Source organism: Schistocerca americana, chromosome 10 (genome assembly GCF_021461395.2).
Source record: "Schistocerca americana isolate TAMUIC-IGC-003095 chromosome 10, iqSchAmer2.1, whole genome shotgun sequence".
Taxonomy (NCBI): domain Eukaryota; kingdom Metazoa; phylum Arthropoda; class Insecta; order Orthoptera; family Acrididae; genus Schistocerca; species Schistocerca americana.
In genome coordinates, this window is record NC_060128.1 from 92,011,271 (window position 1) to 92,031,256 (window position 19,986).

The following is a 19,986-nucleotide window of genomic DNA, read 5'->3' on the forward strand; positions in this document are numbered from 1 at the left end:
CGTTTGGCGTTTACTGGAGTGATGTGTGGCTTATGAGCAGCCGTTCGACCATGAAATCCAAGTTTTCTCGCCTCCGGCCTAATTGTCATAGTACTTGCAGTAGATCCTGATGCAGTTTGGAATTTCTGTGTGATGGTCTGGATAGATGTGTGCCTATTACACATTACGACCCTCTCCAACTGTCTGTGGTCTTTGTCAGTCAACAGACGAAGTCGGCCTGTACGCTTTTGTGCTGTACGTGTCCCTTCACGTTTCCACTTCACTATCACATCGGAAACAGTGAACCTAGGGATGTTTAGGCGTCTGGAAATCTCGCGTTCGGACATATGACACCCAGTCACTTGAACACTTTCGAAGTTCGTGTGTTCAGAGGGGCGCCCCATTCTGCTCTCTCACGATGTCTGATGACTACTGAGGTCGCTGATATCCAGTACCTGGCAGTAGGTGGCAGCACAATTGACCTAATATGCCGGGTGATGAAAAAGTCAGTATAAATTTGAAAACTGAATAAATCACGGAATAATGTAGATAGTGAGGTACAAATTGACACGCATGCTTGGAATGACATTAGAACCAAAATAATACAAAAGTTCAAAAAACGTCCGACAGATGGCGCTTCATCTGATCAGAATAGCAATAATTAGCGTAACAAAGTAAGACAAAGCAAAGATAATGATCTTTACAGGAAATTCTCAAATGATGGTGGGCACCATCATTCTTCAACAATAGCTCTAGTCGGGGAATAATGTTGTGAACAGCACTGTAAAGCATGTCCGGAGTTATGGTGAGGCATTGGCGTCGGATGTTGTCTTTCAGCATCCCTAGATATGTCGGTCGATCACGATACACTTGCAACTTTAGGTAACCCCAAAGCCAATAATCGTCTGGGGACCTGGGAGGCCAAGCATGACGAAAGTGGCGGCTGAGCACACGATCATCACCAAACGACGTGCGCAAGACATCTTTCACGCTTCTAGCAATATGGGGTGGACTTGCGACATGTTCGTCAGTTTGCTGTACCAGGAGTGGTAGTTTTTTTCTGGATAAGTAGTGGTGCAGGTTGAGAGAGAGTCTGCCGGAATCCTCAGTGAGTCCCCATAAACCAGTGGTTCCCAACCTTTCTTAGACCATTACCCCTGTCTGCCGGAATCCTCCGTGAGTCCCTATAAACCAATGGTTTCCAGCCTTTCTTAGACCTTTACCCCTGAGAGCAATTAGACATTAGCTACTATTCCCACCTTCCCCCCTGCCGTCCGTTCCCCCCCCCCCCCCCTCTACTCCCCCACATTATCACCAACCAACTTTAGCACCTAACTATACTGCAGAATGAAGGCCTTTTCTCGGAACATTATTATTTTAAAATGGTGAAACATGAATATTATTTAGTTTGTGTGTGTGTGTGTGTGGGGGGGGGGGGGGGTTAGAATGAATGACGAAGGAATTCGTGGAGCATCGCAGGTGCTACCCACAACTCTTTCTCAGATAAGAAAGCTAACTATCCATAGTCAGGACAGACACATTCTACGAAACATATTTCTCCTGCATTGCTCATCTCCACTGCAGCACTTACTTGACTTGCACACTGCAACCCCATTTAAAAAAAAACCAAGTTAAAATGTGTGCACCATACTCAGTGTTCGTAAATCACTTGATTGCTCCATTTCCTAGTTTTTAACCGGCATTTAATACGTATACAGAGTGCGTTCCACAAGTAATGCGACCAATTTTTTCTGACGCAACGGTATACCACAGCGTGTTGTAACCGGCTGGGCTAAGTGGAGGGGGGGTGTGTTAGCTTCAAAACGCTCTTTCTCTCATTCGGCACGTGCCCTTAGCGCTAGGATTTCACCCGGAACAAGTCCCGCCCATTCATCCCCCTCCACGCCTATCCAAAGTGGAAGGCCCTCCCCTAAACAGCCGCCAGTTCAGCAAACTGGAAGTTACATCAAAGCTGTTATCGTCACAGTCCAACACATGTTACACTGTGATGAAATTTAGTAATGATAAGAAATTTAAGTCTTTCTGGATAGTAATATAATACGAATGTGTATTATTAAAGAAATAAAAATATTTATAGAGAATTGAAAGCATCGCCAGCAATAGAAAACAAAAAATAACGTCATGTTATTTAAAGGCAATAAGGACAAATTTTCATTAACTAATTCACTTATTATAGTACATTTATTTGAGAGAAACAGCAGAGCAAACATACAATGTGAAAATGGTTTTGAATCTCTCATGTTGGTAGTAAAACCACAGATGCAGTCGACTAACTCTTTTGTCTAAAATCAACGTTATACAGAAATAAGTGAAAGTCCATTTGTTTATGTAGACCCTCATAGTAGCTCACTAAAATTAAAGAATATAAGAATGCCATGAAGTAGAACTGTCTAATGAAAGCAGTAAGATATTTGCTTATATGACATATTTCGTTAGTATTTGCAGGGGTAATGGGTGAATTTTAACTTGTAAATTCTTCCAATGCCATACTTGCGCATTATAAACGAGGTTATAAAGAATTGTGGCGGTTCTGTGTGATTAGTATCCTATATGCTGTTGCAAACGTCTCAGGACAGTAATCTGTCGTTATTCTTTGTCCTGTCTATTTTTAACCAAAAGATTAATTAATTTCATGTCATCCAAACCATTTCTTAAAAATAATAATGATGATGTGTATGTTTGTCACAGAGCAGTTATGAAGGAAATAAATGCTGCAGTGTTTCACGGCTGTAAAACGTCCTTCATGCTGTGCCAGCTCTTCCTCCACCCCTAAAACTTTTCAGCAAAACTATTCAGTGAATAACACGCAAAAACAAAGTAATTTTGATGCCCTCTGGAATTATAGTGAACAGTGGTGCTTGTTTGGCGTATACTGTCTGAGTTCTAAGAACCGTGGTTCCTCTTTCTCCAAGCAAATTATTCTTTGAGGGTAGGTTTTTCCTGTTTTAGCTTTGGGTGCTTTTTCTCACATAGAAGTATGTTTCTTCATAGGCTATTCATCTGAATACTGAGTTCTCGTATTTAAAGAATTCAGTGCTAAATTGTTTTGTCTTATGTTTGCTGTGGAAGTACCTGGCACAGCTGAGGCCAATTGTGCACGTTTTTTGTAACGTGTCTTTTAACTATGTGGCAAAATTTAGGACCTAGCAAGATATTAATTTAACATTCACTCCAAGTGCAGCCAAACGCGGTAAACCACGTGGGTCAACTGAAACCAAGCCCAGGCGCCGAACAAAGACCGGGAAAACCGGGGGTGAGTGGGCGGGACTTGTTCCGGGTGAAATCCTGGCGCTAACGATTCCTTCATTCGGCTGCGAGCTGCCGGAGAGCCAGGACGTGCGTTTCCGTCAACCCCGTTTTGAGTTTATGTAACACGGCACAATGGGTCATTCTGGTACGCTATCAAATTTTGCGTTAAACTTGGGAAGTCCGCCACCGAAACGTTTCCATTACTTCAGCATGCCTTTGGGACTGATTGCTTGTCCAAAGCAGAAGTCGTTCACAGAGGGCCGAGAGGAGATCACCGACGAACTTCGCAGTGGACGGCCATCAACCGCACGGGTCGACGAAAATGTGACGCGTGTGCGCGTTTGTTTGAACTCTGACAGACGGCCGAGCCTTCAATTGATAGCACAAACTCTAAACATGCCAAAAACAACCATTTTCGGCATTGTGACCGAAGATTTGAACATGAGAAAGGTGTGTGCCAAACTCGTCCCAAAAGTGTTGACCGACGAACTCAAACACATGCGAGTGCTTCGGTGCCGAGAAATGTTGGAAATGTGTGAAAGTGATCTTCATTTTTTAAACTGACTTGTCACTGGTGATGAGTCGTGGATTTTTGAGTACGACCTTGAGACAAAAAGGCAGAGTTCAGAGTGGCACACCCCACCGTCACCCCGTCCCAAGAAGGCACGCATGAGCAAGTCCAGGATAAAAACCATGCTTGTTGTCTTCTCTGGCGTCAGAGGCATTGTCCACCACGAATTCGTACCTACCGGGACTACAGTGAACTCAGCTTTCTACTTGGAAGTGCTCAAAAGACTGAAAAGGAGGGTCTCGCGCTGCCGAAGCGACATCGAGGACACGTGGAAAGTTCAGCACGACAACGCGCCGAGTCACAGCGCCTTCATTGTCAACGACTTCCTGGCCGGGACCGAGACTCCATTGGTTCCCCAGCCTCCCTACAGTCCTGACCTGGCTCCTGCTAACTTTTTGTTTGTTTCCTCGGTTAAAAGGAGTCATCAAAGGAAAACACTGGGACACGATTGAAAGCATCCAGGCGCATGTTACATCAGCTCTAAACGACATTCCGGAAAAGGCATTCCAGGATGCCTTACAGGCATGGAAACACCACCTCCAAAAGTGTATCGAAGCAAGAGGGTGCTATTTTGAAAATTTTTGATTATTTGTACCAATATATTCAGTAAATGATTTTTTATGAATTTGGTCGCATTACTTGTGGGACACACCTTGTATGTCTCACTTACCATCAGCGATGTACGGGACAAAGCACAACGCACGTGTGCTGAGTAAACTATGTGAGGGACATGTAACCTCCGCCGCATTAATGCTGCTAATTGAGAAAAAGAATTATTGATAACTTATATAATGAAAATTGCAGTCTTTCAAAATTGTGATAGTAGTAATGACCTTTTCAAGATAATTTGGTTTCGTACTGAAAGTGAACCGAATCATTTAGTTTTTATACTTCAGAAAACTTCATTTTACCTCTAAGGAGGTAATTACCCCAAGTTGGGAACCACTGCCATAAACCATTTCAATCAACGATGCACTGATGTCAGCCTTAGAAGGCCTCGGTTGTACACTGAAGCGTCAACGAAATGCGTATTCAAAGTATGGAAATATGTAAACAGGCAGAATACGGTGCTGCGATCGGCAACGCCTATGTAAGACAAGTGTCAGGCGAGGTTGTTAGATCGCTTACTGATGCTAAAATGGCAGGTTATCAATATTTGAGTGAGTCTGAACGTGGTGTTATAATCGGTGCACGAGCGATGGGACGCAGCTACTCCGAGGTAGCGATGAATTGGGGATGTTTCCGTACGACTATTTTCCGATGGACTTGGCCAATTCCAGCAGGACAATGCGACACTCCACACGTCCAGAATTGCTACAGAGTGGCTCCAGGAACACTCTTCCGAGTTTAAATACTTCCACTGGCCACCAAGCTCCCCAGACATGTACATTATTTAGCATATCTGGGATGCCTTTCAACGTGTTGTTCAGAAGAGATCTCCACCCCCTCGTACTCTTACGGACAGCCCTGCAGGATTCATGGTGTCACTTCCCTCCAGCTCTACTTTAGACATTAGTCGAGCCCACGTCACGTCGTGTTGCGGCACTTCTGCGTGCTCGCGGGGGCCCTACACGATATTAGCTTCTTGCGGAAGCGCCCGACCGCGGCTGTGTTCTTTGATTTGGAGAAGGCTTACGACACCTGTTGGAGGGCGGGCATTCTCCGCACCATGCATACATGGGGCCTTCGCGGTCGCCTCCCTCTTTTTATTCGTTCTTTTTTAATGGATCGACGGTTCAGGGTACGTGTGGGTTCTGTCCTGTCAGACACCTTTCGCCAGGAGAATGGTGTGCCACAGGGCTCAGTTTTGAGCGTCGCTCTCTTCGCCATCGCGATCAATCCAATAATGGATTGCCTCCCAGCTGATGTATCAGGCTCCCTTTTCGTGGACGATTTTACCATCTATTGCAGCGCGCAGTGTACACGTGTCCTGGAGCGCTGTCTTCAGCGTTCTCTTGACCGTCTTTACTCCTGGAGTGTCGCCAATGGCTTCCGTTTTTCTGCCGAGAAGACGGTCTGTATTAACTTCTGGCGTTACAAAGAGTTTCTCCCACCGTCCTTACGACTCGGTCTCGTTGCTCTCCCATTCGTGGAGACAACAAAATTTTTAGGTCTTACATTTGACAGGAAACTTAGTTGGTCTCCACATGTGTCATATTTGGCTGCCCGTTGTACCCGTTCTCTAAATGTCCTCCGTGTTCTCAGTGGTATGTCGTGGGGAGCGGATCGAACCGTCCTGCTTCGTCTGTATCGGTCGATCGTCCGCTCCAAGCTGGATTATGGGAGCTTCGTATACTCCTCTGCACGGCCATCCATCTTACGCCGCCTCAACTCCATACAACATTGGGGTTTACGACTTGCGATCGGAGCGTTTTATACTAGTCCCGTCGAGAGTCTTCATGCTGACGCTGGTGAGTTGCCACTCACCTACCGGCGCGATATACTGCTTTGTCGGTATGCCTATCGGCTACTGGCAATGCCCGACCACCCGTCTTATCGTTCCTTTTTTGAAGACTCTCTCGACAGTCAATACGGGTTGTATGTCTCTGCCCTGCTACCCCCTGGAGTTCGCTTTCGTCGCCTCCTTCAACACCTTAATTTTTCACTCCCTGCAACCTTTCGAGTGGGCGAGAGCCACACGCCACCTTGGCTCCAGGATCAGGTTCGCGTCCACCTTGACCTCTGCTCGCTCCCGAAGGAGGTTACCCCCGGTTCAGTCTACCACTCCCGTTTTATCGCACTTCGTTCGAAGTTCATTAATATGACCTTCATTTATACAGACGGCTCTAAGACCAATGACGGGGTTGGGTGTTCCTTTATTGTCGGGGCACAAAGTTTCAAACACCGGCTCCATGGCCTTTGTTCGGTCTTCACAGCTGAGCTCTTTGCCCTCTACCAGGCTGTCCTTTACATCTGCCGCCACCGACATTCTGCATATGTCATCTGCTCCGATTCCCTGAGCGCTATCCAGAGCCTCCGTGATCCGTACCCGGTTCACCCTTTCGTGCACCGGATCCAACGCTCTCTTCAGCAGCTGGTGGACGTCGGTTCTCCGGTTAGCTTTATGTGGGTTCCTGGCCATGTCGGTCTCCCTGGGAACGAAGCTGCAGATGCCGCGGCCAAGGCTGCGGTCCTCCAGCCTCGGACAGCATCTTGTTGTGTCCCTTCGTCAGATTGTAGCAGGGTCATTTGTCGGCGCATTTTATCGCAGTGGCATGCCGATTGGGCTGCACTTCCAGACAACAAACTTCGGGCCCTGAAACCTCTTCCCGTGGCTTGGACGTCCTCCTCACGCCCTTCTCGGCGGGAGGAGGTCGTTTTGGCCCGGTTACGAATTGGCCACTGCCGGTTCAGCCATCGCCATCTGCTGACGGATGCGCCGGCGCCGTTCTGCCCCTGTGGGCAATTGCTGACGGTCTGCCATATTTTAACAGTCTGTCCAGATTTTAACACCCTGCGTCTTGATCTTGGCCTGCCTTGTACTGTAGAAGCCATTTTAGCGGATGACCCACGAGCAGCTGCTCGCGTTCTTCATTTTATCAATTTGACAACCCTCTCAAAGGACATTTGATTCTACTGTCTTCCTTTTTTAATCCTATGCCTGTTAGTCTGTCCTTTATCGTGTTTTCCGTTTCGTTGCTGTTTTAAACTTGTGACTCGCGGTGCATTCCTCACGTAGTCTGGGCGCTAATGACCGTTGAAGTTGTGCGCCCTAAAACCACAAAAAAAAAGAAAAATAAAAATAAAAAAAAACCTACACGATATTAGGCAGGTGTAGCACTTTCTTTGGCTCTTCAGTGTAAATAACTGCAATATCTGCATAAATTCTAAGCTTACTATTCAGATTTTCTGCAAGATCATTGATATACGATATTAACAGCAAGGGTCCCAACACACTTCCTTGGGGCACACCTGAAGTCAGTTCTACATATGACGAGGAGATAACACGTTGCGCCCTCCCTACCTAAAAGTCCTGAGTCCAGTCACAAATTTCACTTGATACCACGTGTGATCGTTCTTTTGACAATACGCGTAGGCGTGGTACTCAGTCAAATGCTTTTCGGAAATCAAGAAATACTTTATTTATATGGCTTCCTCGATTCATAGCTTTCAGGATGTCATGTGAGAAAAGAGCGAGTCGGGTTTCACTTGATAAATGTTTTCGAAATCCATGCTGGTTGACATTGATGGAGTCATTCTGTCCAAGATACCTCATTATGTGTGAGCTCAGAGTATGTTCTAAGATTCTCCAACAAATCGATGTCAAGGATGTTGGACGGTAGTTTTGTGTATCACTTCTACTACCCTTCTTGTAGATCGGTGTGTCCTGTTCCTACTACCCTTCTTGTAGATCGGTGTGTCCTGTGCTGTTTTTTCCGAGGAATCTAAGAGGGTGAGTCAAACGAAAACCTTAAATTTGTAATAACAAATCGAAATTTCCCGCCGTTATCCTGTAAGTTGGTAAGAGTGCTAGAAGCAGCGCGCAGAATGGCCTGTAGGTGGCAGCATAGTGCAGATGCATACATACCGTCGCAGTATCAGTATAAAGATGGCCGTCCCACTTGCGACTTGCACCAGGGAAGAACGACGTTCTGTTATTCGGTTTTTGCGTAGTGAAGGTGTGAAACCTATTGAAATTCATCGACGAATGAAGGTTCAGTACGGTGATGCATGTTTGTCACAGCAGCAAGTCTACGAATCGAGTAGGACTCGACAGAACATTGCTGCAGTTGAAGCCATAGTGAAGGAAAACCGCCGAGTGACACTGAATGACATTGCAGCATGTTTACAGATTAGTCGTGGGTCAGCACACCACACTGTGCTTGATGTGCTCCAGTTTCATAAAGTGTCTGCAAGATGGGTGCCACGGCAGCTGACTCCTGAAATGAGAGACCGACGTGTTGATGCTTGTGAAGAACTTCTTCGGCGCTTTGAACGAGAAGGTGATGGTTTCCTTACAAGAATCGTTACTGGGGACGAAACCTGGGTTCACTTCCACCAACCGGAAATGAAGAAAGCGAGCAAGGAATGGCGCCATTCCTCATCACCAAAACCAAAGACGTTTCGAACAGAACCATCAGCAGGGAAGGTTATGCTTGACTCTCTTTTGGGACGAAAAAGGCGTCATTTTGGAGCATTACAAGCCTAGAGGGACCACTGTCATCAGTGCATCATACATAAATCTCCTAAAAAATCATCTGCGGCCTGCTATCAAATCAAAGCGACGTGGATTGTTGTCAGCAGGTGTCCTTTTGCAACATGACAATGCAAGGCCCCACACTGCCCGTACAACAGTTGCAACAATCACAGACCTGCATTTTGAGTGTCTTCCTCGTCCACCATGCTCACCAGACTTTGCCCCAAGTGCTTTCCATATGTTTGGACCACTCAAAGACGCAATGGGAGGAAAGAAGTTCCGTTCTGATGAAGAGGCACGCCACGCGGTGCACGAGCGGTTGCGCTCACTACCAAAACAATTTTTTTTTTTCTTTTCAAAAGGAATTTATGCACTTTGTAAGCGCTGGAGGACTTGCATTGAGCGTGGAGGAGATTATGTTGAAAAGTGATACAGCTTTGTACCACTTCTGCACAATAAATAATATTTAAAAAATATTTAAGGTATTCATTTGACTCACCCTCGTATCATAGATCATAATTAGAAGAGGGGTTAAGTCGGGAAAAAATTCACTATAAAATCTGATAGGGATTTCATCAGGCACTGGAGTTTCGTTCACTTTTCACGATTTCAGCTGTTTCTCAACACTGCTGACGCTAATACTTATTTCATTCACGTTTTCAGTGGTATGAGGGTTAAAGTGGGGCAGTTCTCCTAGTTTTTCCTTTGAAAAGCAACATTTGAAAGTGGAGTTATACATTTCAGCTTTTCCTTTGCTATCCTCAGTTTCATTTGCTGTGTCATTCGCTAGGCACTGGAAACTAACTTTGGTGCCATCGCATACGACCATAATTTTTTTGGGTTTTTGAAACATCACTTGACAATATTTTGCTGCGCTAGTCACTGAAAGCATCACGCATTACTCTTTCGACCGCCAAACAAATTTCATTCAGCATCTCCTTGTTTATAGCCCTACGGTTTATTTTACACCTATTAATGTAGTAATCTGTTTCTTTACAGTTATTGTATACTATGGAGGGTCCCATCCATCTGAGCCACCGAAGGCACAGAGGAAAGAACAGACACCATTTCATATAAGTATATAGTTCTGGCAACACCAGTCATGGCCTTCTTCTTCTGTGCGGATGCACACATATTCCCCGAACTCTTACGGGACTTGGTAAGAAGTCTTTCACGAGTAGTGAGTGTGTTGGGGTGGGACACTACGAATGTAGTGTGGACATACAAGGTGAGAATGTGGGGCTCGCGGGAGGCGTGCGTGAGATAGTCCCTGCAGTCGCACTATCCTGTGTGTTCTCGGTGGCTCAGATGGATAGAGCGTCTGCCATGTAAGCAGGAGATCGAGGGTTCGAGTCCCGGTCGGGGCACGCATTTTCACCTGTCCCCGTTGATACATATCAACGCCCGTTAGCAGCTAAAGGTATTAATATAATTCTAATTTCGTTGTAGATGGCTGCAGGTCATCAATGGTGTCTGTGAACAGACACCATATCCATATAAGTATATTTAATTACAGTTTCAGCGAGCTGATTTGTGGACTGAAGATTATTTACCAGCAAGTTCTCATAACTTTTTGGCTGTTCGCACAAATAATTTGTAAAAGGCTGTGGTATCCAAAAGATCGCACAACACTACCAAACACTGGACTCGCATTGGGAGGACGACGGTTCAATCCCGCGTCCGGCCATCCTTATTTAGGTTTTCCGTGATTTCCCTAAATCACTCCAGGCAAATGCCGGGATGATTCCTCTGAAAGGGCACGGCCGACTTCCTTCCCCATCCTTCCCTAATCCGATGAGACCGATGACCACGCTGTCTGGTCTCCTTCCCCAAGCAACCAAACCAAACACTACCAAACATTTCAACTTATAATAGTGAATGATAAACTTAGTGTTTATATTTTTACCCGCCACACGGCACTAGGGCCGGACGAATGTTTCATTTGGGCCGCATTAGGTTTGCGAGCCGCAATTTGACAACCACTGTTAGAAGAATGACGATGCCAGGTAGGCGGTGGGAAGACACACAAGTTCATACCAGCCTGTACCCTGCAACCTTCATGGGTTGATGCAGGATGTTTGTCAGACACGGCAAGAAATTCCGAGGCTGTTTAATTCCATATCACAACGAATTCAAGATATTAATTGTATCCAGTTGTGTTGTGCTTCCCGTATACAAAATATTTAAACACTAATAGTCAGCCGACTGGAGTGGCCGAGCAGTTCTAGGCGCTTCAGTCTGGAACCGCGCGACCGCTACGGTCGCAGGTTCGAATCCTGCCTCGGGCGTGGATGTGTGTGATGTCCTTAGGTTAGTTAGGTTTAAGTAGTTCTAAGTTCTAGGGGAGTGAAGACCTCAGATTTTAAGTCCCATAGTGCTCAGAGCCATTTGAACCACTAATAGTCATATGAACTCCTATCTTGAAAACAAATATTACTTTGTGAATGTATGCGTTCCTGGCGTATACAGCTGGTGAAGAGTTCTCGGGCTTCCAGACACCGCCATCCGGCTGGAAGCCCAAGAACTCTTCGCCAAATATTACTTTATTTTTTCTTATGTCAATTTGCTATTGGCTGTGTAATAGGAACTTCATTTTATCTTTATTTAGAGATCTTTCTTTTTCTTTGTAGATATGTTTGCTGCAGTATTCTGCTGGATCCACTCCTGATATTAAAGATGCCGGGATCAAAGAAGTTGCGGCCTGATAGGCTAGATTCGACCGATATGGGGGAAAAGGTAAGCTCTTAGTAAATATATTTAATTTTGTACGAGGGTTATCCTGAAAGTAAGGAACGATCGGTCGCGAAATGGAAAATACAGTGAAAATCTGATGAAGCTCTGCACAGATGCGTTGGGCACTGTGTCCAGTACGCCCATCGATCGCATCATGTCGCTATTTTCAGTTCTGAGCTCACAGTGAGAACGTAAAGATGGCTAGAAATTAGCGTCTCCCGCCAAGTATGAAGCCCTGGCGAAAGATTTCGCCTGAAGCTATGCAATCCACCTAACATAACTGCCAAGCGGTTCGTTCTACACGACATTTCTCAGCTGCACTCCGCAGGGGCAATGAAGATGCTGCTGCAGTGTTTCTGACGGGAAGTGTTTGATTACCAACAGTACAGCCCATAACTGGCTACCCCTGAGGTTCATCTCTGCTCAACGGAACCGCTGGCTATGAAGACAATATTTTGACACAGACAATGAGCTGCAGTCCAGAGTACAAAATTGTCGAAAAGCACTCGCGGCTGTCTTCTATATCGAGGGAATTGAAAAGTTGGTACAACGCTACGACAGATGTCTGAGCGACGACTGTGTAGAGATGTAGCTGGAAGGTGTAGCTAACTGTTGCAATTAAAACAGTTTTGATTTTCACTGTGGTTTCCATTTCGCGACCTATAGTTCCTTACTTTCCGAATAGCCCTCGTATTTCAAATTACATGTAATTGCAACAAGGACGCTCCACGAAAACTAGACACTCCTTCTACACAACTAATACAGCAACTATCTTTCATTGAATTAGTGTCGTCCTAGCCCCTTATTGAATGAAGACCTATATAATTTGATGTTACAGATATGAAATCTTACGGGAAACTTCAAATAGTTAGTTCTGACACTTGAACAGTGGATTTAATAGTTGCAGCGCCTCTACTTTCATCAGAAAAGATGAATTTTTTGATGGATGAGCGTTCTATCGTCGACTCAGTGAATTGTGATGGTCTTATTCTCTTGACTACCATCTAAACTATTTTGTATCTGTTGAAGAAGTAGGCTGTGAAAATGCAACTTTTAGACAGTCCACTGGCTTGTGAGCAGTGACTGCACATCATATCATCTTGTACCTCATCGTCGTTCTTACGTAACTTTTTCTTTTTGATCAACTCTTGCATAGGACTATTATGCCTGCCAGCAATTTTTGTTCATATCATAGCAAGCCATTTAATTAATAAGTAGAAACGACCCTATTGGAAGTTATATTCCTTCCCCTTGTCTGAGCCTTCGAAGCGACTTACCGTACCCTTTGGGGGGGGGGGGGGGAACCTGCAACTTAAAGTGGACTCTGAAACTTTTCACATTAAAAAAGCCCTTGCCATTGGGAAACAAGTGGTAAGCATCATAAAGATAAGGCAAAAGTGTACTTAAGGTATCTTTCGCTCTTCCATTTCATACTGCTGTTGGTAACGGTTTCCTGTGACGAACATTAGGAAGTGAAAATGACGAATCGTAAGTGGTCTGTAGGTAGCCAATCACATTGCTCTCTCATTACTTCTTGTGCTTCATAAATGAAAGTGGCTGGTATTTCGTGCTGTTGGGTTCTGAGTTACCCACATCCACGGAAACTGCGGCAAATTCCGAACGGATACACTCGAGTAGCTGTTTGCATCGACGAACGTAGACATTGGGCTACGCCATACAGCAGTTACTTACCACAGATTTTTATGCAACTTTCGTTGCCTTTGACAACTCACAGCCAATTAACCACTATCCAACCTAATATATAAAGGGGGCTCCGTTATAGATCAATCTGTCGCTACTATATATACACAGAAGCGCGAAAGAAACTGGTGTAGGCATTCGTTTTCAAATACAGAAATTTATAAACACGCAGAATACGGCTCTGCGGTCGGCAACGCTTATGTAAGACAACAAGTGTCTGGTGCAGTTGTCAAATCGGTTACTGCTGGTACAATGGCAGTTATCAAGAGTGAGTTTGGACTTGTTGTTATAGTCGGCGCACGAGCGATGGGACACAGCATCTCCGAAGTGGAGATGAAGTGGGGATTTTCCAGTACGACCATTCCAAGATCAACATCACAGAAGTGCAGCCCTTCCGGAAATAGCTGCAGATTTCAGTGCTGGGCCATCAACAAGTGTCAGCGTGCGAACCATTCAGTGAAACATCATCGATATGGGCTTTCGGAGCCGAAGGCCTACTCGTATACCCTTGATGATTGCACGACACAAAGCTTTATGCCTCATCTGGGCCTGTCAACACCAACATTGGACCGTTGATGTCTGGAAACATATTACTTGCTCGGAGGTGTCTCGTTTCAAATTGTATCTAGCGGATGGATATGTACGGGTAAGGAGACAACCTTATGAATCGATGGACCCTGCATGTCAGCAGGGGACTGTTCGAGCTGGTGGAGGCTGTGTAATGGTGTGGGGCGTGCGCAGTTGGAGTGATATTCGGCCCATGATGCATGGCGGTACAACTCTGACAGGTGACACGTAGGTACGCATCATGTCTGATCACCTGCATCCATTCATGTCCATTGTGCATTCCAACGGACTTGGGCAATTCCAGCTGGACAATGCGACACCCGACATGTCCAGAATTGCTACAGAGTGGCTCCAGGAACACTCTTCTACGTTTAAACACTTCCGCTGGCCAGACATTAACATTATTGAGCATATCTGGGACGCCTTGCAACGTGTTATTCAGAAGAGATCTCCACCCTCTTGTTACTCTTACGGATTTATGGACAGCCCTGCAGGATTCAGTTCCCTCCAGCACTACTTCAGACATTAGTGGAGCCCATGCCACGTCACGTTGCGGGACTTCTGCGTGCTCACGGGGGCTCTACACGAAATTAGGCAGGTGTAGCAGTTTCTTCAGTGTATAACGCCTGTGAACACCAATGCACAATTGTGGTAACAAGTTAATTTGTAGCAAAGCACGTTCGGTCATCAGAACTCAGCGTGCGTTCAGGAAACAGTTCAACATCGCGCTTGCAGGTCGTGTCCCTCATGGGAAATCAATTGCTGTGTGGGTAACACCTTTATGGATACTGGAAGTGTGCAGAAAAAGAAACCAGCACCTTTTAAGAACCACCAAATCGCTTGAAAACATCGAGAGGGTACGGATGTTGATTTTGAATTCCCCTAAGCAATCTACACGCAAACATGCAGCTGCCGTTGCAATTTCTGAACGCACAGTGAGACGAATTCTTCGTGAAGAGCCGAAATTTCATCCGTACAAACTGTCAGTGGTGGACGCACTTCATCCACGTCATTTTGTTTCACGAAAAAAATGCGTGTGATGCCTCGATCGTTGAGCTGCCTCATGACGCCTCAGTGTTCTTCAGCGGCGAGGCACATTTTCGTTTTTCTGGCTGCGTGAATAAACAAACTATGCGATACCGGAGTGGCACGAACCCCCGAGAACTTATTGAACAGCCCCTGCATACAGAAGGTGTGATTGTTTGGTTTGTACTATCTAAAGTTGGCCTTATTGGCCCACGGTTTTTCGCATAGAGCGATAAGGCAGTGACGGTCACTTCTGAGCACGAACGTCGATGACCATGTTGCGCGAACACTTCCCCGATCGTCTCATCCATTTGAGCGGCGATCTCCAGTGGCCAGTAGCGTTGCTGTCTGTGGATAACAGGGGTCCTGGGTTCGATTCCCGGCCGTGTTGGGGATTTTCTCTGCGCGATGACCGGGTGTTTGTGTTGTCATCATCATTTCATCATCATCGTCATTATCATTATTCGTGGCAGTTGCTAGATAGGATTGAGTTAAAAATGGGACTTTGTAAAAATTGGGACTTTGTACGGGCGCTGCGCTAATGACCGCACAGTTAAGCACCCCCCCCCCCCCTCCCTCCCCCAAAAACTAAACATAAACATCCTGTGGCCAGCACGCTCGACAGATTTAGCGCCATGCGACTTTTCTTATGGGGCTATCTCAAATCCTTGGTGTATACCAATCGTCTGCATACCCTGGCGGCCAGCTGCTGTGGACGAGCGGTTCCAAGCGCTACAGTCTGGAACCGCGCGACCGCTACGCTCGCAGGTTCATATCCTGCCTCGGGAGTGGATGTGTGTGATGTCCGTAGGTTAGTTAGGTTTAAGTAGTTCTAAGTTCTAGAGGACTGATGACCTAAGATGTTAAGTCCCATAGTGCTCAGAGCCACACCTTGGCGGAGCTAGGGAACAATATTCGTGTTGCTATTGCCAAGATCGACAGAGACTCGTTGGAAAAAGTGGACCGAAACTTCCGATTTCGACTCTCCAAATGCAATGAGCAGAACGGAGGCCACCTTCAAGATATCATTTTCAAAACTTAATGAAACAAAACTTTAGATGTTTCTCTTTGTAAAGAAAAAAGAATTAAACTGATGTCTCTAATAAAACTTCCCGGCCAATTAATACTGTGTGCCGGACAGAGACTCGAACTCGAGGCCTTTGTCTTTCGCGGGCACGTGCTATACCATGTGACCTACCCAAGTGTGACTCACGCCCCGTCTTCACAGCTTTACTTCTGCCAGTATTCGCCTCCTACCTTCCAAACTTTACAGAAGCTCTCCTGCGTACCTAGCTTCTGTAAAGTTTGGAAGTTAGAACGCGAGATACTGGCAGAAGTAAAGCTGTGAGGACGGGGCGTGAGTCGTGCTTGGGTAGCTCAGATGGTAGAGCACTTGCCCGCGAAAGGCAAAGGTCTCGAGTTCGAGTCTCGGTCCTGCACACAGTTTTAATCTGCCAGGAAGTTTAGTTCCCGCGTTGTACCCTGTACTTTGAAGGGTATAATAGTGTTATTTGAAAAAGAAGTGAAATCTTTGGTAGATAAAAAAAATCACTGTCACTATCTTTCTCATACACCTCGAACTTACCCTAGCATAGGCCTATTGAAATTGTTTTGTGTTAAGGCTACTTGAAAAATGAATTTGATATGAGGTATGAACTAAGGCGAATTGAAGAAAAAGAAAGAAAAAGTGCGCAGTAACGCCATGTGTCTGGTACATGAAGAACGCCATGTGTCTGGTACATGACGCTCTATCAACATCCGAATGGAGAATATTCTCAAACAGTACTTGACTTCAGACTTTCAGTATGTGTTGACAATACTGTGAATATTTTGAGGACTATCAGTACTGCGGGCCAGTACTTCTAGTACTGAAAATAAGTCGATAGGTGCCGTCAGACGGTCAATATATAGACAGTTTCACAATATTATTGTACATTTGTAAGCCTCTCACGGCTACGGTCACAGTGGCGGAGACATCGGGAGATTCCGCCGTCGACAGACATCGGTCGAAGGCGACCGATCTTTCCAAATCAATACGCCAGCACGTGTGCGGTCTCTGTGCCACGCCCGAACGCGCAGACTTCGGAGGATGGTATGTGGAATTCAGATCAGTCTGTTTTCTTCGTTGGAACTGGGGGAACATTCACGAACGTTAAAAATGGATTGGGAGAAATTTTAAAGTTCAGGACAAGAAAGGAGTGCTTTGTGGCGTCCTAAGAGTGAGAAATGTAATAACAGGGATATATCTGTGAATCTATGGTCTGAAATCGTACTTTATTGGAAACCACAATCCTCCAACAACTTAAAAAATCAGTAATAATTAATTGAAAGTTACCGTACATTACGGTAAGCATGTTCTGTGCCTATCTAGCCAATGTAGCCTCTGCTCTTTGCGTGCCAACTGCAACACAGGCAAAATCTGTATTGGAAATTTTAAGTCTAGATTATAGCGTCAGAAAATTGTATGCTCAAGAGTCAGAGGTGCCGTATGTCAATTCTGGTGTCTAAAGTTTATGTGCAGGATCTTTTTTGGGTTGTCATAGGTGGGCATTAGCTGTCTAGGCGTTATTATTACTGCTTACAAGCGTTTTTATGGCAGTGGACTGGCAAGTCTGTTGTGTGTGTTTCTACTTTCCAGTGCTGTACGTGTTCAGGTAGTCTTATTCTATATTTTATATTTGTCTTTCACATGTATGCTGAAAAGGCCGGCAGTGAAGGCTAACTGACGTATGTCTATTTTGCTGAAGGCACTTTAAGGTGCTGCAGTGTATTTGCAATCTTGCTTTCCAGTGTCGCCGTGAATAATTTCGAGTATGAAATGACCGTTTCTCTCTTCTTCTCGTATACAGGGTGGTCCATTGATAGTGACCGAGCCAAATATCCCACGAAATAAGCGTCAAAAGAAAAAACTACTGAGAACGAAACTCGTCTAGCTTGAAGAGGGAAACCAGATGGCGCTATGGTTGGCCCTCTAGATGGCGCTGCCATAAGTCAAACGGATATCAACTGCGTTTTTTCAAAATAAGAACCCCCATTTTTTTTATTACATATGCGTGTAGTACGAAAAGAAATATGAGTGTTTAAGTTGGACCACTTTTTCGCTTTGTGATAGATGGCGCTGTAATAGTCACAAACGTGTAAGTACGTGGTATCACGTAACATTCCGCCAGTGCCGACGGTATTTGCTTCGTGATACATTACCCGTGTTAAAATGGACCGTTTACCAATTGCGGAAAAGGTCGATATCGTGTTTATGTATGGCTATTGTGATCAAACTGCCCAATGGGAGTGTGCTATGTATTCTGCTCGGTATCCTGAACGACATCATCCAAGTGTCCGGACCGTTCGCCAGATAGTTACGTTATTGAAGGAAACAGGAAGTGTTCAGCCACATGTGAAACGTCAACCACGACCTGCAACAAATGATGATGCCCAAGTAGGTGTTTTCGCTGCTGTCGCGTCTAATCCGCACATCAGTAGCAGACAAATTGCGCGAGAATCGGGAATCTCAAAAACGTCGGTGTTGAGAATGCTACATCAACATCGACTGCACCCGTACCGTATTTCTATGCCCCAGGAATTGCATGGCGACGACTTTGAACGTCGTGTACAGTTCTGCCACTGGGCACAAGAGAAATCACGGGACGATGGCAGATTTATTGCACGCGTTCTTTTTAGCGACGAAGCGTCATTCACCAACAGCGGTAACGTAAACCGGCATAATATGCACTGTTGGGCAACGGAAAATCCACGATGGCTGCGACAAGTGGAACATCAGCGACCTTGGCGGGTTAATGTATGGTGCGGCATTATGGGAGGAAGGATAATTGGCCCCAATTTTATCGATGGCAATCGAAATGGTGCAGTGTATGCAGATTTCCTACGTAATGTTTTACCGATGTTACTACAAGATGTTTCACTGCATGACAGAATGGCGATGTACTTCCAACATGATGGATGTCCGGCACATAGCTCGCGTGCGGTTGAAGCGGTATTGAATAGCATATTTCATGACAGGTGGATTGGTCGTCGAAGCACCATACCGTGGCCCGCACGTTCACCGGATCTGACGTCCCCGGATTTCTTTCTGTGGGAAAGTTGAAGGATATTTGCTGTCGTGATCCACCGACAACGCCTGGCAACATGCGTTAGGGCATTGTCAATGCATGTGCGAAGATTACGGAAGGCGAACTACTCGCTGTTGAGAGGAATGTCGTTACAGGTATTGCCAAATGCATTGAGGTTGACGGACATCATTTTGAGCATTTATTGCATTAATATGGTATTTACAGGTAATCATGCTGTAACAGCATGCGTTCTCAGAAATGATAAGTTCGCAAAGGTACATGTATGACATTGGAACAACCGAAATAAAATGTTCAAACGTACCTACTTCGTCTAAAATTGTGAGCCACATGTTTGCGACTATTACAGCGCCATCTATCACAAAGCGAAAAATGTGGTCCAACTAAAACATTCATATTTCTTTACGTACTACACGAATATGTAATAAAAAATTGGGTTCCCATTTAAAAAAACGCAGTTGATATCCGTTTGACCTATGGCAGCGCTATCTAGTGGACCAACCATAGCGCCATCTGGTTTCCCCCTTCAAGCTAGACAAGTTTCGTTCTTTGTAGTTTTTTCGCTTGACGCTTCTTTCGTGAGATATGTGGCCCGGTCACGATTAATGGACCATCCTGGTGAGTCACGTAAGACGTTATCACCTCTTTTACTTAGTAAAAGGTTCCATACATAGGAAATGATAGTAATCAAAGAGATACTTACTTCGGTATTTGATAAAGAGTCTTAACTGTTGTGTGGATCATGATACTGGAACAAGTGCCATTTTAAAAATGGATTGCTTTACTTTTTTATCGGCATCCGAAAGCTCTTGAAAAGACGAGTGCAATGATAAAATACTTGTTATTTGGAGGTTGAAACTCTTCGCAAAATAATCCGATAATACTTCATCTGTCGACGTGCTTGTGAAACAGTAATT

The 19,986-nt window shown here is 45.3% G+C and overlaps 1 protein-coding gene across 3 annotated transcripts in view; it reads left to right on the forward strand.

Moving 5' to 3' along the window:
* LOC124552572 (ubiquitin carboxyl-terminal hydrolase 29-like) overlaps positions 1–19,986 on the forward strand; it is a 389,169-nt gene that overhangs the window by 138,709 nt on the left and 230,474 nt on the right. For all 3 annotated transcript variants that reach the window (XM_047126894.1, XM_047126893.1, XM_047126895.1), the window contains exon 3: positions 11,588–11,693. In XM_047126894.1, coding sequence (XP_046982850.1) covers positions 11,634–11,693 — 60 coding nt within the window. In that variant the 5' untranslated portion in view covers positions 11,588–11,633. The remainder of the gene's footprint in view (positions 1–11,587; positions 11,694–19,986) is intronic.